General features: G+C 37.2%; 1 protein-coding gene across 1 annotated transcript in view; it reads right to left on the minus strand.

Annotated features, from left to right (window-relative positions):
• The window catches only part of cdkal1 (CDK5 regulatory subunit associated protein 1-like 1), a 225274-nt gene that overhangs the window by 15735 nt on the left and 185214 nt on the right, over nt 1–24325 (minus strand). Inside the window, exon 13 of the mRNA XM_086079570.1 lies at nt 102–185. Within this exon, the coding sequence (XP_085935696.1) occupies nt 102–185 (84 nt within the window). The remainder of the gene's footprint in view (nt 1–101; nt 186–24325) is intronic.

The following is a 24325-nucleotide window of genomic DNA, read 5'->3' on the forward strand; positions in this document are numbered from 1 at the left end:
CAACACTTAATATATTCCACACAAAAAACATACTTAGCTTGATCAATAACACTATTCATACTTTTCATTATATTTTTTTAATTGTTAAAAAAACGTCTTACCTGCTCATAGAACTTGTTGTGGGCGACATAATATTGGGAATCAAAAGACTCTTCTGTCACCAACACATATTGCCTCTCCCCAACCTAAACACAAGCACAAAAATATAACTGCATTGAAGACTTATTGATGAAATATCAATTATAGTTATACTAAAGCAGACAGGATTACGAGTTGTTCATCTTATGTAATTACTGAAGTTGTCTTTAACATTTTTGCCATTGGTTGGATTGGTTGACCCCAACACATTTGATGTAATGTTAGTTCATTTTACACAGACGTTCAAACTTCTCTTTAACCCACACAAAATAACTTGATTACACTGTATGTGTGTGCTCGGCATGATCTCCATTCAATCAAAGTTTTGCTCCGCAGTTTTCATTGCACCTCAACATTTAATTACAAACTCAAGGCTCCTGAGCTACTTCAGTTTCGGTGCCTTGCCCAAGAACATTCTGCAGTATTCATCCCCGGCTCTTAGCAAAGATTTTATTTTTTTTAAATGGATGAAAGGAAAACGAAAAAAAAAAAGCAAGGCTTCAAATTAAATACAGAAAAGGTCCATTCAGGATATCAGCAAATCAAGGCAAAGCAAGGCCGCTTCGCTTTGCGACGCACAATTCTTTCAACTGAGCTATTATGTGTGCTTTCAAGAGCAAGAAACACAATAATGGCAATTGCAAAATATATATAAAATGATGGCATGAACATTTGAATGTACACATATTAGAGAGCATACAACAATTATTATGCAACTCTTAAGATCCACAATGATCAACTTAGTATTTTGGTTTGCCTTAAATCAACTGTGTAAGCGATCCACGTCTGTGTTCCATGACCAAAAAACTGCTTCAATTTGTCTTCTTTTGCCTTTTTAAGAGGCCCTAAGCCAGCCCAGATGTCCAAAGGCTGACATAAGGATCATATGGCAAAAACAGATGTACACTACTTGTTCTATTTGGGACGCTGGAGATGTGGAACAACGTTTTTCAGTCAGAGAAGTGAAAGAACTAATGAAATGTGGTCGATATGCCCCTTTTCCATTGTACCCCAAAACAGCCTGGTTCCACCTCGCATGGTCAAATTTCCATTATATTGTCTCTCCGAGCGGTGCAGTTACAATGGAAACGTTCCTCAGAACCTCTTCCAATCTGGTTCTAAAACTCTGGCTGAGCAAGGCCGTGACATCACTGCCATCTGACTGGCCGACAGATCTCATAAGCAATGCGGCAAGGAACTCCGTTGCACACGCACATTTCCTAGTTTTAAGCAAGTGAGACAGCCGGCTGCCTCAATGTCATAAAAATAAAGTTGGGTGACTACTAGACGTCTGTTTAGCTGCGACAGTCCCGCGTTCAACCTGTGTCCTTTTTTTTTTTCCTTTTTTTTTTTTAGTCTAGTCAGCAAGCCACTTGTTTGAGCCATTTGTATGTCAATCACTCAGTTGTCATAGTGATTCATACAACTAATCTAACTACATCTAATGGCTAACAGGCGTGTTTTCGAAATACCAGAACTAGAACCACTTCCTGATTCTATGTCTAAGAATCATGGGAAATGTAAACCTACTAGCCTAATGCTGTAGTAGCCGATCAAAGGTTGAGCTTTTCTGACGACATATTTCCAATGTTACAATGTGGGACCGGCGCGAAGTAAACGCCACAGCCAGGTTCCAATAGCTGCCGGGAAAAAAAAAGTTGGATAATGGCGAGTGCATTGATTGTTTAGCGCTGTTGAACTTTCAGCCAACATAGCATTTAGCATTAGCTAAAGAAATAACCCAACTACCGGTTACCGGATTGTTTTAGTGTAGTGTAGTGCTTTACAACAATACATAACCATTTTTAAAATTGTACATGTACCTGTGGATGAAATAAGTGAAGCTTGCGGTAAAAATTTTCACAGGCGGTGTGCATGTTAATTAAATGAGAGCAAGCCACATCTTTTAATATATTCACATTCCTCTTTAGGGTGGCCACACAGTATATATGTCAGTCAAGGAACACACAGGTTGCTACAGACATATAACATGGTCTACATTAAATCATTCAAACCCAAAAACGTGTAAATATGTTTTGTAATACTCTGTCCTTCACTCCCAAAAACAAATGTATACGTTTAAAAAAATAAATAAATGTTTTTGTATGCAAGAGCATATACATAAGGCCAAGAGGTGGCTTAAAGCAATGGCAGTTATTACAAAAAACGGTCAGCAGGGGGAAGCAGAATATAAGAGATCAGCCAGGGCCATGTTGCAACAAGCTCTTTTTGTTAAGTGTTTTCACCAGGAATGTGAATATTGATGAAACTTAGTTAAGTTCCAATGCTGATTGCTGTAAAACGGAACAAGATACACATATATTTTTTTGTCCTGATAAAAGAAGAGACTTTAATCTCTCTTTTGGTAGGTTCCATGTTTTTATAGCAATAGAACACAATATTCTATGGGCCTTGAAAAATCAGTCAAAATCCAGTAAAACAGCCAGGAGCGAAGGAGGTTGCTTCAGTGAAAATGGCTGGGCGTGAATGAGTTAAAGACAAAAATGGGGATATATTGAAAGAAGGGACTCACTTTTATTTAATTGAATTGACCCATTCATTGGATCCTTTGGACAATGTTCGACAAAGTAAAATATATTTTCAATATTTCCCTCCCCAAATATCTTAAGTTTCCAAAGCTTGGCCTGATATGAAAATGCAAATGGTCTGGTCTCTCAGAGACTCAATTCAAAAAAAATTTTTGGACTGCACTGCACCCATTGAACTGAGCAGCATAAAACGATGAGATATAAGATGTCCTGCAAGCCAAATGAGCATGTATTGCATTTTGATGCTATTTGAAATGTGATCTATACTTAAAAACTGAGCTGACTGATCACTTTCCAAGCAATCCGTCTTCGAAGGCCTTAGAAGTAAAGCTGTGAAGACTTGCATTTCCGCAGACATCTGCCCTCACTTCCTACTTTCCCCTTTGAGTCTTTAAGCTCAAGTCCTTCTAACTGTGGGCAGCCGGTAACGTTAGAATGTGTGTGTTCCAACACAGCCACCACCTGCACGAGCATGCTGACAAGCTCCAAAAGCCAAAATAAATCACAGACTTTAGCAAACACAGTACATTTCAGAGGGTACAAACCCTTTGAACGTGATTAACGCAAGGCAAACATTTGGATTTTTGCTACTTCGGATTGGAGGCAGATGTCTTTTTTTTGTTGGACGTCACATCCCGAGCTACTTTGTTTTCCTATTTCAACATTCGAAGAAGCCTTGACTGCTTAAGTGTATATTGTTTCAGTACTGTAAGTACAAGGTAAATTATTTAGATTTTTAAATAGAAAAAACATTTCATTTTAACCAATCTATTTAAAGATGTAGTGATTGACCTCAGACTGAGATGTCCATCATATATGTGAGTGCACATCTGCCTGCTTGATATCCAATCCCCAACTAAGTAAGCAGCAAGCATATCTTGGTTTAGTGTATGTGCGAATGTGAATATCACGCATGGACGGATCCCTGCATCATCGGTGACATGTATGGAAATGTATTTGGTGAGTCGGTGAGCTCCCCGTGTCAATCACACAGCGACTGGTGTGCGTTTGCGTGTAAAATAATTTAAGTTGGTTGTGCACTTTCTGCTGCATACCCGCCCGTATTTAGATTTGTGTTTACCCAATCAGCTGAACAGCAGACCGCCAAATAGCATGTCTTTGCACAGTGAGTTTTAATTTACATCAACATCCAGAAGACAACATCCCATGGTACATGGCAGATCCGCAACAGATTTATGGGATCATGAGTTTAATTGCTAATTAATCCACATCATAACATGGGTAATGATGGCACCGTGGCATTGAATTTGTAATCAATGTTTTTATCGGTGTCATAAATAAAGGAACAAGTCACTCAAACGCCATCCAAAATCCCTTGCCACCATGTTGGCTTTTTAAACAGAATACGGCAAACCATACTAGACGGCAGTTGGACTGCCTCATTTAATTTATGTGGGAGGAGGGAGAGGAAGTAACGCTATTGCATACAAACAACGTAATGCTTTTGAACAAAGCATTTATGGATAAATTGCAAGTTTCTTACAATATTATACTGCCCTCTTATCTCTCTTTTTTTTTTAATCATCTCTTGTTTGAATTGGAAACAAAGACCTCCACCAATGCATAATTCTCTCTGACTGACCCACACGGTTTTATTTCTTCAACCATCACTTGAATTCATTATCTCGTCCTTATCTCTCATATGCACACTTTCAACCTACTGTTTAACATGGTAAGACTCACACAATCCAAGCGAATAGTGTGGAATTTCAAAACGATGCAAAATTTATTGCATACATAAAAATCATCAGCCCAGTGCGCAAATCTGCAGCAACACTCAAAGTCAGTCTCGTATACATCCATGTAGGGAGAGTTTAACAGTTATTGTGAAAAGGCAAAACATAGGTTTTAGTGTGCAATACTTGTCTTATTTGACTATGTGTCCAAATCAGAATCAGATTTATTGGCCAAGTTTGTAAAAAAAAAAAAACAGACAAGGGAGACGAGTTTCTTAGATGGAATAAAGGAGACATGAGGAAGGAGGATGTGATAAGTACAAATGTAAAATCACTTTGTTAACCAAATAATGTGAGTTGAGAGATAAAAGGTCTACATACACGCACAATGATCAAATGGCAGGTTTTTGTAATATATCAAAATATGAGACCAAAACCTTTTGGGAATCAACTCAAAAACATTTTGAGAAGGAAATAAAAACAAACAACGAAGATAATGTGGTAGCACAACTCACAAGCGTGCACACCCCTCTTATACACTCTAAAAAGAGAATCGTTGATCCAATTTAAGATTACAAATTGAAATGTTGACCAACTTAAAAAAATTGCTTCATTTGGTAACGCACAATTGAATTAAGTTAATCCAATGCTGCGTCTTCCAGGTGGATCATCTTTGCACATGCACACTTCGAGTGTTTGTAGCATGTAGTCGATGAGCTTCGGATTAAGCCATTCATCGTTGTAGCTCCACCGATCTCACCGCATACTTTGGAAATGGCTGAGAACCGCAAGAGGACATCCGTCGATGAAGCGAGGCCTGCTGCAGAGATTGATGACGATGAACTCGCACGTTCCTGGCATTTGATAGGCGTTTCCCTCGGACGAGCAGGAGAGCTGGTAGGACGGTCTTCCACATGTGCATTTTTTGAAAAGTGCAAAGGACGTTTTAAGATCCTTGAATACACCTTTAATTATTAGTTCGGTAAACTTAATATATTCACTTGAATTAAGTTAAACCAAAGTTAATCCAAAGTGAATATATTAAGTTTAATGAACTCATAATTAATTAAACTTAATATTCACTTTGGATGGACTTAATTCAATCCTGTGTTACCAATTTAAGCAATTTTTTTTAAGTTGCTCAACAATTCAATTTGTAATCTTAATTTGGTTCAACAATTCTGTTTTTAGAGTGTAGTAACTGGGGATGTGGCTGTGTTCAGAATTGACCAGCCACATTCAAACGCTAAATCGGAAGCCACCATTTAAAGTGCCTCTAACAGCAAATAAAGTTTAGCTGATCGAGTAGACTATTCCAGACATTATTATTATCATTATTATTATTATTTGCTTTCTAGCAGAATTCTGGAGGTTTTGTGCTAATACTGACTGGAACTGTTCATAATCCCTTCCTCCTTGACTTTGGCCCCACTTTTTCACAGAACTTTAAAGGTGGTAGTTGCATGAAAGAGGAGGCAGGCATCGTATTTTTTTTCCATTATGGCCTGCTTCTCAACATATCATTGGAATCGGGCCAAATTTGTCACAATTTGGTACATTTGACCATTTTTCCCAAAACTATCCTATTGGATTGGTCAGTCCACAAATGTGGGTGTCATTCTCATATAATTTATTGACCAATCTTAAGTGTTGAAAATAGCTTGCTCTCTTTAAAAATGCAATGTTAATGGTAGAACAAAAATGTTGTTTTTGGGGTCTCCTGAAAATGAGGATTTTAGAGGATTCCGCCCGACGGATGCCAGCGATATGCACTTGATGCTCAAAGTAGACACAAATACTGCCTAGCATAAATACAAATGCACATTCACACTTGATTGCATCACTCATTTCAGCTAATCAACAGAAAAAGAAATCCCACCTCCCCACTGTGTGACTGATCGAGTTTGTCAGATGAGACTGATAGATGTCTCATTTCTATGCACGCACACACAAAGCCATCTTGTGACTTAATGCTAGAATAAATCACATCAAAAAGATGAAACAAACATTACGGTTTATAAATTGCCTAAAAGTGTAGTTATTTTTACGGGAACAAACTTGAAAAACTGCTTAAAGATTTTCATAACAATTGAGCCCACACTAGGCTTATATGTGGAGAAATAAAAAAAAAATTGTTTGTTTCTTGCCCAGCCGAGATTCTACAAGTTGGAAAACAGAGCGTCCCAAACTGAGGCGAGGAGATGAGCAGTGAAAAATTGCCATACAATTTGCTTCTGTAAGGTCCTATCATGAGTTACTCATCTCGGCATGACTGGTTTAAGCAAGAAATATACAGTCTCTGTATAATAATTTGAAGAAAGACAAAAAACATACACCTTTTATTTATTCATTGAATAATGGGAGTGTGTGAAAGTGCGTGTATGTGATTGTGTGAGGAACCAGCCTCTGGCATTAGAGCGCCTATATGTTTGCAACTGCTGCATCAATCAGAGGTAGGCTGTGATTGTCAGACTGATTGTCCATTATGTCTGTGTGGGCCTGAAGGCCTGGGGCTGAGTGTACGTCTGAGGGAACCAATGGCAGAATAAGTAAGTGAACGTGTAATGCACACAACTATACATCCACATTAATCTATAATTGAGGCTGAAAATAATGCCTTGGCGCTAGGAGTATGATTATGATTACTGGAGGCCCCACCTGAAGACAGCAAATCACACATGCAGAGAGAAGCCAATCTAGCCAACACGTCTGATTGCGATTGGAGGCGAGCCCCCAAGTTGTATTATTAGTAGGAGAGAAATGTATGGATGTGTTGTGATAAGGCAGGGGAGGGGGGAAACAACAACTCTGGGTTACAAGGCCATCCTGGTAGCTCTTTGGATAAGGCAAATATCTTGTGCTCCTAATGTGTGATTGGGTTAAAAGCTTGCACATCATCTTTGACGTGTAACCTATGGATTTTAAATGTGTTAAAAGAGATTAAACATCCATCCATTTTCTGAATCCACACTATTTGCAAGGAAAATAGTTTCATTTTGTTTGCTTTATTGATACCATAAATACCTGGATCTGGTCCTATTATAGACGAAAACCTATATTTTTGTTGTACATGATAGATTTCTAACCGGACATTGTTAATATATGGATAATATTGTTTAAAAAAAACAGCCTAACATCAAACGTATGCGTATAAAAAGTCTACACACCCCTGTTAACTCCCAGCTATTTTCACTGAAGCAACCCCATTCGGTCCCAGCTGTTTTACTGGATTTTGACTGGTTTTGCAAGGCCCACAGAATATTTTGTTCTATTGCTATAAAAACATGAAACCTACCTCTCTTCTTTTATCAGGAAAAAAAACGTATATTTGTATCGGTTTCCGTTTTGCAGCAATTAGCATTAGAATATAGCTAAGTTTCATCATTATTCACAAACCTGTTGAAAACACTGGGGAAAAGAGCTTGTTTGCAACATGGCCCTGGTTGATTTCTTATACTCTGATGCCACCTGCTGGCCATTCATTGTAATAACTATCATTGCTGTAAGCGACCTCTTCAGTTCAGAGGCCGCATCAAAGCCGTCTGTATGCTCTAGCAAGAAAAAAACAAACAAACATAAAAAACGTTTTTAGGACCATGGCCATATTTAAAATAGAATGTGTTTATATGTTTTTGGGAGGAAATGAGTTAAAACGCCAAGTTTTTTGGACAAACACCAAGAGGAATAACGTTGTCCACCCACCATTTAATAAAGACACCACAATGCTTCACTTTGTGTATGAGGCTCTTTTTGGTAAGTGCTGCATTTGTATCAAACATACCTTTCAGAATACTTTAATGGCCAATAAGTTCACTCTTGGTTTAGCCAAACATTTTCTCACATTGTTTTTGAATGTTTTTCTACAGAAAAATCTGGTACTGAACCTGGGTTTGTGTGAGTTTAACAATTGTTTTAATGTTTAACTTCTTTCAGGGCAGCATGGTGACATGGTGGTACGCACATCTGCCTCACAGTCTAAAGGTTTTACCTGTAAAAGCAAGCCTTGTTAGGTAGGTACTCAAATTGCAACTAATATTTAGATAATCAATTGAAAAGTTCATTCACAAGTACATTTCCCATACATATATGCTATGCAAATTGAGGGGATGTGTCCACCAATCAAAGTTTGGCAAAAGAAAAGTGTTTCAGAAGCAACTGCAGACCCAGAGGGATTTTATTAGTTTTGAGTCTTTTGACGTAGCGCAGGGCGGAGAGAACATTAGGTTGAAAAGCCCTGATAGCACAGCATATGTGCTCTATAGGTCAAGGGAGTATAGGAAGAATGAAGCCCACATAATACAAATCCCTGTAGGGAGATGGTAGGCATGGGGTGACAACAGCAATGTATGCAGAGAGACATTTTGGCCATTCTAGCCAGGTCAGCAAGAAAAGGCATCTACAGATTGTTAGTGTGTCGGTAGAATAAAGCACAAATGTTGGATTGCCTACAGCAAATAGCTCTGAATTAATTACTGGCATCGTAAAATAACTTTTTTTCTTTGTGCATTTGAAATTAGTTGTGTTTTGCTTCTACTAGCTGTTGAGAAGTTTGGATTAAATTTGTTACTGTTACATAAATTATTGCTATACATACAATGAATTATATCTAGTTTTCCCCAATGTATCAACTCAAGAATGAATAAATCTGTTTCCGTGTGTCAGAAATTCACAAACCCTGATTTGGAAGTTTTTCTACACTCGGTTGCAATTTTAATCCTAATTGTATATGAATCCTTAACTAGCTAGAGGCACACACCTAACAGCACATTGAATTGACAGTCTGGCATTAATCACAGTGATTACAGGTATTTATTTTTCAGAGGTCAAGCAGCATTGAAGTTGTCAAAAGATTTCTCCTACTCCCGCCTACAGTGCCTCAGCCTGGGTCATTCAAATTTTGATATCCAAATCAATAATTTCAGAATACATAAACCACACTTTCAAGTAGAACTGAATAAGATACTAGTCTCTTGTTCTACTTGTTCTTGTGTCATAGGTTTATTTTTTTTAAATCAAATACATTTAAATGAATTCATTTAAATTAAACTAAAATAAATACAAAAATATAATAATAATAGCAATAATAAGTAGAATTTATGTAAATACAAATTCAATTAACAACTTAACTGTTTTCGTTTTTCATAAATAATAATAATAATGACTTCCAAATAAACTCATTTACAAAAGAAAAGACTTACTGTTCGAAATGGAATAGGATGAAGCAACTGCTTATCTAGTCCTATCCTGATTTTACCTCACTTATTACTTACTCATTATTCATAAATGCCTTAACAAAAAATTGCACTTGCAACCACTGTTTTATTATTCCTCCATGCATATTGAGCAAAAATGATTTTTTTTTAAATAAAATGTCTTAAATTGAGAAGAATGTAGTTTAATTAAACTTTTTTGTTGGTGTGTAGCAAGACTAAAGATTTGTTTTTTTTGTCTTTAATGTGCATTCCAATGAATCGTGAAAAGGTGTGGAAGCTAAAAAAATGAATTGTTGGATTCATTATTACAGTACATGTCAATATCAAATCAATTGTATGAAAATGAACTGGTCGCACATAAATGCAAATGTATAACATATCACACTCACTCAAGGCTGAGAAGAGATTAATGTGTCATGGCTGCTCAGTTGCCACAAGCGGACAAAAAAAATCCATACTGATGTGCAAGAATGCTTACTTGCCACTGTATGGACAATGTGCCTACTGCAGCATGACATGTGGCTTCCATATTCATGTATGTGTCAAAGACAAGGGGCATTGGAAGTTGGAGGATAAATGGACACAGAGCACCTAACAGCTGAATTTACATTTTTTTAAATACAGGAAAGAAAGAGGATGAATACAAAGAGTGGCAAAAACAGAATGAATGTACGACAACATGGGGCGATGGGATAGACTGGGCTGTGATGCACAGTTGGATTTTTAAATTACCAAACATTTTGCCACGGCAGTCATGGTGTGGATAAGAAACCTAGCCGGCCGTAGTAAAACTAGATGAACAAAACAAAGCCTGCAAGTACCTAATAGGGTGTAACAAAACATGGAGGCAGTCTGCCGTGGGAGAGGAATCATTGTCATTGTCGGGCAAAAGCCTCGCATCTCCAAAACCATTACTTTGCAGGGAAAAACTAAAAACCTTTTGGGTGAGGAATAAGCGGTCACGAAAATAGATGGTTGGATACACAGAATCATTCAAGTTGGTATCATACCTTAAAAAAAAAATCAATTATCAAATTAATCAACTATTACTGTCATTGAAATAACATCATTAATCATTCAGACACATTTTATTATGATAACAATCGGGTTAGAAGCCCAAACCAAATAAAAATGTTCTATATAAGGAGCTCAATCTGAATAAACAGTTGATGGGAATTTCTTTCGGATTCACAGGGGTGGAGAATTCCTTTTGCCAATCCGATCATCAGAAATACATTTTCATCACACAGATGATCAATGTGAACGTTGTCAAGCTACCAGCGCATGCTCTGTCCTGATCTTGTTGTTCACTCGCTCACAGGTTTCCAAAAAGAGCACACAACTGGTTTGCAAGGGAGAGCCTCTTTTTAATACAAACTCCCAAATAAGTAAACACCATCACATGCTTAGAAAGTAAGTGAACAAGAAGTATTTAAATGCACAAAAATATATAATATACAATCCCACTTGGTGTTCTATGAACGGTATGTTCCAGCAGTGGCCAAAATGTACACCGTAATACCATTGGCTGTATGCTGATGTGCATATGTCTGTGTGTCTTCTTCATAAAATGGCAAAACAATAAAATCACATGATGTTTTTATGGATCTGTGCATCTCCCAAGCCTGTGAAACAGCTGTTCTCATTAAATATTGTGGCAGATGTAGACACCAGATTGGCATAGATCATGTCATATGTAAACAGTTGACCTGAGATTGTCAATCGTAATGATTGAAATTGGAATTGTCTGTAGAATTGGCATGCAAACGTACTTTAGTGGCTGGCATTCTTCCTTCTGCATCAAAGCATTACAAGCCATCATTTTTAAACGAAACAGGCTGATTCAAATACATCTACAGTATCTTCACACGTTATTGTCTAACAAACACCCAGACTTTCAATCTTGAGGTGGCATAATGCCAAAAGGCTCCTGTGGAGTGAGGAAAAGGTGATGTTATATATATATGACACTTTGAAACAAGTTCACGTGTCAAAAAGAGTAAATAGGTTTGCTCTCAAGCTATTTTCAACGCTTTCATTTGGTTAATGGCATGTGCAAGTAACAGACTGTACAAGGACAGATAATTAGAAATTGACTTAAGAATATTAAATTGAACATTTTTGGACACAAAGTGTCCCAGCCCGAACATGACAATATGTATACACCTGCATCTCACAGTTTTGTCCCGTTCTGACATGTTTGGGTTTTGTCCCATGGTGTCATTGTTTTCACAGAAAACTCAGGTTTATGGTAGCAGTTTTGTTGTGTTCAATCATGGCGGGTCCCGGCATGTGACTGGAAGTCAGAGGTGGCAAATTCAAGTCCAGAAAGTAAAAATCCTACCACAGTTTGCCTTTAGCCCCAGGTAGGGTTGCCAACCGTACTTACACCTATAAGTACGCGTCCCGTATTGAGTTGTCAAGAAACACATTTTGTCCCGTAATACCATGAGAGTCAAAAATAGTCCGTAAAATGTCAATGGAATTAATGAATATCGGTGACCTTTATGTGAGAACTTATGGTAAAGTTCCAAGGACCTCCTGCTCTGTGACCAATGAGCTGACAGCACATTCATTCACGTGTATGACGAGAATCCGCTCATCTTTTTGGTCAACGCAATGTTGTTTGCGGAAGTATATGGCTGACAAGAATACCGAGAGGACTGGGATGCAAAACACACGGGTCGAGAAATTGTGAGAAAATATCTATCAACTGCACTGTACTGTCTGCTGGCGCACCTTTTACCATAGCCTCAAGAAATGCTTCCAGTGGTGCAGCCGTGCAGGACACATGCGGAATACTGTACAACGCACAACTAAACAAAGGGAGCCCCAGAAAAAAAAAGTGTCCACCAGGCAACGCCAGCGTTAGTTATGGTATGTAAAGAATGATTCTTTAACCCCCTGATTAAGGTTAATATGGGAATATGCAATGCATATCTGTGTTGTATGGAAAACGTAGTAGATTGACAAGTACGTTCAATAAATAATGCATAAAAGTAACCATTGATGAATAACGCCTTACATTTATTACAAGTTCAAACAGATTTGTATATTTTTTCCTCTACATGCAGTTGATATACGACAATAACTATAAATATATACAGTAAAAATAGTTTATCTAATTTACAGGTGACTGTTGCAGATGTAGCCCATATCTATCACATTGTATGCATGGTTTGAGCAATAACTCTGCTCTAAAGTTGACACTGAATGACGATGACGAAATATAAATGGGAAAAATAGGCAAATATATATATATAAATATAAATAGTCTGCACATAATGTGTCATTAAGCTTTTCATAAGTTACAGGTTGAATGTTCTGCTTATTATTTATTGTTTTAGAATACTTGACTCATTGAGCCATTTTCAGCAGGAAATAGTTAATATTTTGTCCAGAATGAATTTGATAACTTTATTATTTTTCATGTACAATAAATACCTTTCAAACAATTTTTTTCCACTTACTGTCTACTGAAGATAACACCTGTGCCGAGGAAGTAGGCAACAACCAATCATGGCTCACTTTGCTGACCAAACCCAGAAAACAGGTGAGGCATGATTGGTCGCTACCTACTTCTTCAGCACAGCTGCTGTCATCTTCAGTCGACAGCAAGTGGAAATATTTGTACATGAAAAATAATGAAGTTATCAAATTAATTCTGGACAAAATATTAACTATTTACTGCTGAAAATGGCTCAGTTAGTCAAGTATCCCTTTAAGTTAAGTAGGAAAGGTTTCTGTTTGAGAGCTATTTATTTCCGTAAGTTAATTTGGTTAGTTTGTATTACAGTCAATTTATGGATAGCAACTTTCACATGTATTCATATCATTAAAAAATATGAAAAAAAAAAGTTTCACCTACAAAAAAGAAAAGCTTTAAAAACATCACGCCAGCAAGGTTGAAGCAATTAGGTTGGCCGTCCTTGTCGATGAGGTGTGTGTCCCTTATTTATTTTACAGGGTGTTGGCAACCCTAGCTTCCTAGCTAGTTCCCATGGTGCTCATTTAGCTGCGAGGGAGCTAGCTAGCTAGGTAGCATTAAGGGTTAAAGCCAAACTGTGGCAGAATTGTTATCATTTAGGTGCTAGCTAGCTGAATAAGTGTGAATACGTGAATGTACTTTTTTTTCTTCCATTTTTAGAAACATAAGCCTGATTTTGTAAAAAAACAACAAAAAACATCACAATTAGAGGAATTTGGAAGCTCTTCTTTCCCAACATGAAAATGGGAAACATCACCTAAATCTACAAAGAAAAAATCTAAACAGAGAAGCTCAAATTCTCCTCAGTAAAAGTCAGATTGGATTCAGCAAGATGCAACTTAAAGGAGCAAACGTCTCTCGAATGGAGGTGATATTAGCAATTCTAATTGATTTATCCTGGGGCAAGGGGTGGGGCATCTTCTGGTTCAAACTGACTCAAAGAGCGCACACCCACAAATAGTGAACATTTGTCAAAGGGAGCAGGTAGTAATCAGACAGAGGCGGAACTGCTAATGTGCAGCTGTGTCTTTCAAACCAACAGGCAGACAAGACAAAAGCAAACCAACATCAGCTCATTGTAGCAGAAGGCAGACAAGACAAAAGCAAACCAACATCAGCTCATTGTAGCAGAATAGGAGCTTGAATCCAAGTTACAGTCCTGACTACATCAAAGTATACCTATCGTACGGTGATATAAAAACGTCTACATATTGCATAATATAACCCTCTATCATTTAGATTATTTTAATGTGCGGGGTATTGGGTTAGCTCTGTTTTTAAACTTATGTGAGACAACACAACATTAGTTGCCGTTCAATTTCATCAGGGGTGTCCAAACCTTTTCGTTTGAGGGCCACATAAAGAGGGGGACGCGAGGGCCACGTAACGTTATGAAGATAAATTGTGTTAATTTTTTTTTTTTTTTACAAATAATTTGTTTGTGTTTTTGTCTAGCTATAATATAATAAACCAATTTATTTGTAATATGGACACCTATTTTTTCGACACACTTCGCACATTGACCATCTCCAAACTTTTTTTTCCTTTTTTATCTGTGTCAAATGCCATTTTTTTAGTATATGTTGTGGGCCACTAAAGAATGGATGGTGGGCCATAAATGGCCCGAGGGCCGTGGTTTGGATACCACTGAATGACATCATCCATTTGACTCACTCTCCAGGCATGACTAATCGATTTACGCGCAATCCAGTGGTTACACCAATGTAACAGGTGGACTGATTGGTCAGGTGGGATAGGGATAGACCAATTATCAGCTATTATTTGTTGACGTTTTCATTGAACTTTCTAAGACATGCTGCTAAGCATGGAAGCTCCCTGTACATTCGGATATAAAACTACCTATAAATATAAATATATAGAAGCTCCGAGCTGATTCAGAGATGAATTAAAAGTTAATAGCAAACTTCAACTAAAACCCCAGATTACACATTATTCATTAAAATGTAACAGCTATAAGCAAACGGGATCTCTTCCATAAAAGTGGATAAAAGAACCAGGAGTTTTTTTTTTTCAGGTGTAATAGCAGGCCGTGCCAATTATGACTGAACATTAAGTGCTGAGGTGCTGAATTTAGTTATTAGTTCACATGTCCTGTACTATGAAGATTAGTGTGTTCACTGTTCAGTCATAATTGTTATGCTGATCCACATGAAAGCAGTCAACGATATGAATCTTGCATGCAAAAAAATAAAAAATAAATCACAACTAATGTACACATTTGTAAGTAAAATATATTCATAGAGCACCTTTCACAGACAAAAGCCATACTAATTAATATTTTACGAAACAGATGAAAGTATAAACAGAGATTAATAAGAAATTAAATCAAGAAGATAAAATGAGCCTAACTAAAATTCAATAGCTCAATAATAGGCCAAATCATTCCTAACACAGGGCAGTTGTGTATAAGGTTTACATGCGAGGAAACACGCAAACCAACAAATAAAAAAAAGGTTCAAGTTGTCATTGTGAGCTTCTAATGCGCTGTGAGGATGTCGTGACCTTGTTTGTCTCAGTGAATCCATTGTTACATCTTCTCACATATGATAAAGGCCACATGATAGAACATATAAAGTGGCATATTAGCCTGTGGTGAATGTGGCCTATGTGGCCGACAACAGCTGATGGCGGTTTCGCCAGCTCTATACATTCGCTTCCTAATGAGCATGAGCCGACACGCATTAATGTCAATGGGCCGTTAGCCGTAAACAGGTCAGCGCAAGTGGGAATGAATTCATATAACATTCGATTAACAAACTAGATCCTGTCCTCGAGAAGCCCTCCATAGTTTGAGCCACACTTGGCAGAAAAGGTTATCAGCTAATACATGAGACATATAAGCAACTTGGATTCTCTTATGCTCGCTATGTTATATGAGGGTTCTCAGTTTATGGCAGACTCCACCTATGGAGTTTGGTAGTTGGGTACACAGTAAATTCTGGAGAGTAAATTTGACTATTTAGAGTGGGACCAAATATACTCAGTTTTAGAGTAATATTTAGACTTGGAAAATAAAGTAAAATAAATAATTGAAAAACAAAAGTCACTCAAGGGTTGAGGAACAAACTCAGGACCGCCAGCTTGGGAGACTGCCACACTACCACCTGAGCTATGCCCCCCCTTCTGCTGTTTGCCTTTATCCAAGACATTGTTTTTGGTCTCTTGGATTTAGGAAGATTCCAGCTGACACGAGCGATATATTAACACACAGCAGGAGCTGCGTGGCTCAGGGAGTAGATCGGCTGTCTCCCAAGGTGAAGGTTGTGAGTTTGTTCCTCAACTCTTGAGTGACTTTTATTTTATTTTTTTCAATTCTTTATTTTACTCTCTTCCAAGTCTAAATATTACTCTAAAACTGGGTTTAATTGGTCTACTCTACAGAATTTATTGTGCAGTTCTCAGGAACTGCTAAAAATGACCAATCATACGTAAAAAAATAAATAAAATAATGGCTGGCATGTGCGGTCGTTACATTCGAGGATCACGTAGACACCACGACTTCTTAGTGCAACTTAACATAAAAATAAATTTACCAGGTGATTTTATTGCATGGTTGTCACCAATAAAACTGGACACCACATTTGACACGTAGAATACTCAGTTGTGATGGAATAAACAAAAGAGATTTAATAATAAAAAAACAAACATTTTAACATCATATTTTAAAGTGAAACTGGTATTGTGTTTAAATTCTGCCAGTTTGTTGGTAACAACTGATTTTGAGAGTAATGCGTTTTAATGGTATAAAGAGATGTCACGTACAAGACATAGTCGGGACAGCTATTTTTCGCTACTCGAAATAAAATCACACACAGACAAAACACAAATCTCAGTAAAGTTGTAATCAGTCGAATCTGGTGATTGCTTTTAAAGGGAACAAATGTTTCATGAGAACCACCCAGTTCCAAACTGCATGAAATAAACTAGCCTGCACCATTTTCAGTGTGCACGTCAACCACGGGAGTCAAGGTAAGATATTGCTCTTTTCAGGTTCCTGTTTTTTACTTTGATTATTTCATATTGATTGATAGACTTTCCAAAATCACCTTACGCAGGTATTGTCGGAATGGATGTATGAAACTACGTCATAAGAACTACCTGCAGTATAATTTTATGATGCGTGCAATAATTACTGATATAATGCAAAATGGGACATGCAATAAAGAGTATAAATGGAAGTTAAATTTGGCAGATAAGTAAAATCCACTCTAATAGAAGCCATTTGCCAAGTAATTGCCAGGTGCTTCATCCAAATAAATGACTCCCCTTTCCCAACAAGGGGGGAGGGTGATGCTGCTACACAGTACACACCTATTTTGTACACCACATTGTTTACCCCTGAGATAGCAAATTAATTCTACCGGGTGTGTTTGACTTCAACGTTAGCTTGAGGACTTTCTGTCAGGGCGTGTTTTGTCTTAATCAAAAAACACTCTCCAAACATTACAATTACAATGTGGCCTTGTAGGGTGCCTCAGAGTATGGATGTGGAAATGCATGTGCAAAAACACATGCATATTTTTAACACGGTTCAGGCAGACATGATAACAACCACGTCTGTGCACTTTCAACAGAATTTCTTATCCAGTCGAGGTAGCAGCCTTCTATTCACAATAGTGTATGGAGGGATAATTTGACATGAATTGCTTATGTAATAGTTTAAGGGGGGGGGGGGGGGGGGGTTAACCCTCAGGATAAAACATCACATTTACCCGCTAAACTTTTTTTTAGTGTGTCCTTTCTCTCGCCCTCTTTTTTTTAGCTCCTCTACACAAATCAGTCCTAACATTTATGGAGGACGGTGCAAGTACGAGATCACAAATACAAAGATACAAAGTGTGTTTAACTATATGCATACTGTGTGTATATATATATAATATATATATATATATATATATATATATATATATATATATATATACATATATATATATATATAATTATTATTTTTTAAGTGTATTACATCGGAAATTAGGACAAGTGTCATGGGAACTAGGGCTGTTCTAACGTCCATCAGATAATACAATTGCTTTTTTTTTACTGATACAATTACAATTTTGTTCCAAAGCACATGCGTCTACTACACATACAAGTGAAGCTACGTGGACAATGAAGTACTTTGATCTCCATAGCTTTCATTCAACGGGAGCCTCATGTCATCACATTGTCTGACAAGCCTGCAGGCTGCTGCTCTTACCTTTTAATGGACACACTCATGTTAACAGTATGACAGCAATACAGTAGATGAGAGGGGTAGATGCTTGTGGAAGATATAAAAAATGAAGAAAATGATGAACAGAAAGAAACATCCAGATTAGTCAGCTTCCTTTTTTGAAATATTTCCAAATTATAGAAAATTTATTTTTAAATTGTAATGCAATATATATATATATATATTACATTAACTTAAAAGAAGATTGCATCACATAACAGTCTTGTTAATTGCAGCATTCTCAACCTGCCTCCCTGAAAGACCGAATGTGATAAAAGGTTGAGTCTGAGCTGCGTCTGCACCCATTCACCTTTATTTACCTTTCTGACGGCATGAAATACAAGCAAGGATGAAAAACTAAGATGCTCTTGTCAAAGAAAAGAGAAAATCCCTGATGCTGCTTTGCTGTTTAAAAGAGCTCTTAAGTCCACCTTTTTTCCCCCTACTAGCAGGACTTCAAACAAAATGCTTCAGCAAGTCTGGGCTCTTATATATCAACACTCAGAGATGAGCTACAATGAACAGGAAACAAAGACAGACAAAGAAATACAGCAAAAGGGAGAAAAACACACATGAAAGGCTGCAATAAAAATAAATAAATAAATAACAACCAAAATTGCAATCAATGACGGTGTGGCTACATTTTGAATCAATTTTTAATGATGAATGAAAAGATTAAATAAAATGTATCACACATGTGAAATTCAAAGTGAAATTATATTCATCAATTAACTTCACTGAAAAGACTCAACATTTTCAATCTAATCTAATCTATATAAATGATAAAAAAAAAAATTATGATTAAGGGCTATTTTTTTATGTAGCTAATAAAAACTTTGACCATAGAGAATGTCAGCATCACCTTGATTGTTCAAACCATGATGCCATGGCGTGTCATGTGAACATAATGAGCATTACCAACTCATTACATATTCCATATGAACTTCCCGATTAGCACAGAAAAATAAATCTCGTAACATGCACTTTGTTTTTGTCTCCATCGTACTATCCACGCCTTATCTAACCAGGTCTGTTAATTAAAGCTATTTATTAGCTCCAAACAGCCAATTAACAGTCTTTTGGCAGAAGAAGGCAACACACTAATCTCTACACAACACATAGAGAGATGACGAAGAAAATTAACAATAACAATATGTGTGTGTGGGGGGGGGGGGGGTGAATAGGTGTCAAGGCTATTCAAAGGGGCTGTGGACACCATTAATGTTCAGTTAGTATTCATTTGTTTGGTGTCATTCTTTTGTTTCAATTAGTTATGAATGTGAAAACACAAAGTTGTTTACACTTATTTAATTACCTGCAAGATACACACCACATGATAAAATGGTGTGTTTAAATACAGGTCACAAATAAGTAAAATCCCTTAAACATTTAGCTAGAGCATAATGGTAAAAAGCACCATCATTTTCTTGCTTGCTGTTTTATGCTTTCATTCTGACAAACACACACCTGCCCTCAGACTTAATACATCACTTTCCCCTCCTGCTGTGGCCCATTTTTGTAATTCTGCCATAAAGAGAACAAAGCTATAGAGCGGAGAACCTGCAAAGGCCCTATTTGTTCATAGCTCTTGTGTGTGTGTGTGTTTATATGAGGGCATTAATCTGTTTAAACTTTCAATGTGGGAGCTCTGCTTCCCTTTAACAGACATAAAGAAATATCCCCATAATGTAATTCTTTATATTTCCAGGTGGAGGCTCAGTAGCGATGGTAAAAAGCAGCAGAGTAACAGCTGTGGGTGAAGAAGTGCTCTAAATTGCAAACAAAACAGTAAAAAACAAAACAAAACAAAAAACAGCTACCAGTGGGATTCCAAGTGGGCCACTAAAGGCTGCTGCATTGATTACAACCACAATAACAAGTCATGGACAAGATTGAGTGAGGCTGGATGTCAGACACAAGGATATGCTAGAATGCCATTTCCCTCAACCTACACAGTTCAATTGTATGGTTCAGAACAATAAATTCTAGCTCCATGCAATTTAACACATCATACCACTATGACTAATAACCTCACAAAGCCTTTTAAAAAACAGTCTAAAAAACACACAGAAATAAGATACATTTCTAGTCTGTTTAAGATCTCGTATTGTTCTCAGGTTTTGAAGAATAAATGCAAACGTCACTATACATTGCACATGTGACAAATTAAGTAACTTTACCTAACATTAAAAAAAAAAAAAAAAGTCGGGCAGTACAGGTGAGATATTTCATAACCTTTTATAATGAAAAATGCAGAAAACGTCAAGATTTACATGGTAAGACATCACATCTAAAATCGAATAAACTCCTGCAAAACTGGTGCTAAATGTGTCACAACTTCAAATTCCAATGCTCATTTTTATTGTACATGCATACACAAGCGCAGGTGTGGGGAGTCGTGTCTGCTGACTCAACAGACAAGAAGCAGATGTTGTCAGACTGTTGTTAATGGCGCGTTGGTGCTTTCCCACACAGATGAACAGATAAGACACACACATATCTATGCCTATTTATGTCATCATGCTATCCAATTGAGGAAACTTTATTCATAACAGAATCATTTTAGAATCAAGTTTACAAAAAGAATGGACGATTTACCCTAAATTTTTGTGAAATTATTTTTGTTTTACAAATGAGTGACAACCAGACTTTATTAAAGCTACATTAGCTATGATCTAACAGACATGTTTCTTTTAAATATTGTAATATACTGTAATCCACATTCACACTATAGCGTTAGGTCATTAAAACTGAGAGGACGACGGTTTTATAATCCTCACATTTCACAATTCCCATGTGTGTGTTTATTTTGATCTCAAATTAATATTTTTACAACCATAAAGTATGAAAAGTTACGGGTGTTATTTCTGCATTTAACACACACATAAGGCACACCGCACTATTGGGCAGGCACGGTTAAACATACGGCTAGTTTAAAAGATATGGAAGCATGCTTTCCACGCAAAAGCAAATCTGAGTTTGGTTGTACTTGAAGTATTTAACACGTTACTTTTGATCAATCGTCATCCACAAATCCCTCAAAGTCCTCATCTTCTGTATCTGAAACGAACAGCTGGGCTAGTTCTCCATCAAACACGTCAGGTTCCCTCTTTTCATAGTAGAACTGTCTCAGTGTCTGTCTTGAGTCAGTCTCGTTCTCGTGCGTCTCAGAAATGATGCCGGCTTTTGCGAAAGCTCGATTAGTGCAAGCAGACACATTTAGCCCAAGCATGCACAATCCATTCACAAATTGTGGCGTAACTCGCACTAGCAGTTCCATAAAGCAAAAGCAGAGAGCACAAAAACGTCCAACTGTATCTTATACACAGGAAACCGAGTTCCAAAATATGTAAATGTTGTTGTGCGCTTGACTGCCTTTGTGGGAGCATTTCTGCCGATATAATGCTTATATACAGGAAATCCGGCCCTGGTTTAAGACTGGCAGGCATGAGAAACCGAAAAACTCACGCCATTTTTCATTTGAGTCTTTCGGGTTTCTCATGCCTGCCAGTCCTCAACCAGGGCCGGATTTCCTGTATATAAGCATTATATCGGCAGAAATGCTCCCACAAAGGCAGTCAAGCGCACAACAACATTTACAGATTTTGGAATTCGGTGCACACAAAAGGCGCACTGTCGATTTTTGAGAACATTTAAAACTTTTAAGTGTGCCTTATAGTCGCGAAAATACGGTACTTAAATCTAACAAAAAGTATTAAAAAAAATAATAAACTTAAATCTGTCTGGCTATGTGCCATGTTTTGACTATCGCTGGAACATACAATGCATTCTTACTTAAAAAAATTGGTGGTTTAGTTTAGTCTAACAAATACACACACACACACACACACACAAAAACAACACACTATGCCTTAAGTTACCTCTGTAAACTTATACAACTCCGGACAGAGCGCCGCGACTACCAAGCAAAATCAATAAGTAATGCAAGATTTAAAATGGTGTTAGCATGTAAACACATGTACGTGCACAGTGAGCGATAAGCTCTCCACAGCTTGTTTAATGAAAAGCTGAAGTCCCTAACAAAGAAAACCAATGTAGTTTGCGTCTCTCAAGGCAAAGTGAATTAATCCTGCAGACGTAGGCTGAGTTATTTGGCTGTCTTAGCATTGTGTGCAACTCTGCGATAAAGTGATAAACAGGGATTTAAATGGGAAAGGTGAAGCAACAGCCAACTACACAACATGAATAACATCAGCGATATAAATAACTACTGCAGTTGGATCATTCATCTGTCCCTCGCGTTTTGTGTGTGCAAGTAAATATAGGCCGAAACAGGAATTCCTCTGACAGCACAGGCAGAAAGAAGTAACAAAAGTTAAAACTGTTTTTGTCAATACCTTGAGACAATGTGTCTGAACGTCCACATACATTGTAACGATTTTGTTGAAGCGGGCTTCAAATGTCTGAGGATTAGCTGTACTAAGCAACTGGGGACAGAGAAACAATTAGGCAAATGAGGCTGCTTTCATAATAAACCTTTACGCCTATTTGGCCGAGACGTCAACTAGACTGGGAGCAATTAAGACTGCCGGTACCATTGTTCCATGTTTTGACTCTTTGAAAACCCACAGTACAGCAGAATATGAGGCCTTACAAATTAATTGGACACAAATATGTGAGAATTTGTATAAAAGCTGCACAATCATTCAAAAATTAAGTTCAGGAATTGTTCAACTAAGTAACTCCGGTCATGTATTTTACTTTTTTATACGGCTTTTTAGTGACAGTTTGAGCAGACTTGACAAATATTGTTCAGAGAAAAACTGAGAAATGAAAGAATAAACACAGGCGCTAACAGTATTTCAAATAAGTAAAGTTCACCGCACAAATGTGACAATCACGATAATCGGTTATTTCATGATCTTTACATTTAGGTGTGTTAAACAACTCAGGACAGAGCACCTTTTGTTTGCATACGCACACTTCTCAAGTGACTTTTTCACTTTTCTAGTTGCTTTTAGATTGATTGCTTAAACATGAGATAGTACTTGTTTTTGACTTTGGGTTTCACTTGTGAAAATGGCATTTGCTGTTCAGCAAACATAAAGAACAGAGAGCTTTATGGGAGAAAAGGAAACCATATAAAAATGAGAAGCGGTAAAATCGATCAGAGCTCCTGCACAATCATGGGACAGAGCAAATACAACAATTCGGAATATCCTGAAAAAGAAAAACTACTGGTGTACTGGGCAACAGACAACAAACAAGTTGGCCAATGATATAGCAGAGTATTGCCGTTCCAACACTTTTGGAGGGAACTATAAAATAACACAATGAGGAAACAGAAAAGAGTACGTCATCACATTACACAAGAAGACATACTCAGTTGCTGTAATGTAATTATTGTGTTTTGTTTTACTGGCATAGATGTATTTGACATACATTTACTTTAATTGTGAGTTTACTACAGCATTTGTGAAAGTATACGTTCTGACTCGAGTACAAATTTATATTACTTTGACTTTCATAGCTCATTCAAACGCAAAACATGTTAATACGTTTTTTTTTTTAAATACTTTGCCCTTCACTCCCAAAACTTTTTTTTTAACGTTTTTTTTGCAAAAGCAAACAAGGCTTTGATGCAGCTTCTGACATAAATAGGTGGCTTAAAGCAATGATAGTTATTACAAAAAACGGCCAGCAGGTGGCAGCAGAATAAAAGAGATCAGCCAGAGCCATGTTGCAACAAGCTATTTTTGCCAGTGTTTTCAACAGGAATGTGAATAGTGATGACACTTTTTTAACTGAACACGTGCAAAACTGCTCTTTTGGCTGTACGTTAACTCATTTGCTTTTAAAAATGTATAAATATGTTTTATTTTAAATATTACCAGTCTCAACATTTTTTTTAAATGTTTTTTTAATTGCTAGAGCATAATTTGATGCAGCCTCTGAACTGCAGAGAACAGTTGAAGCAATGGTAGTTATTACAAAAACGGCCAGCAGGTGGCAGCAGAGTATACGAGATCAGCCAGGGCCATGTTGCA

The sequence above is a fragment of the Leptonotus elevatus genome, chromosome 6 (assembly GCF_054856555.1).
Source record: "Leptonotus elevatus isolate MCC_2025b chromosome 6, RoL_Lele_1.0, whole genome shotgun sequence".
NCBI classification, from domain to species: Eukaryota; Metazoa; Chordata; class Actinopteri; order Syngnathiformes; family Syngnathidae; genus Leptonotus; species Leptonotus elevatus.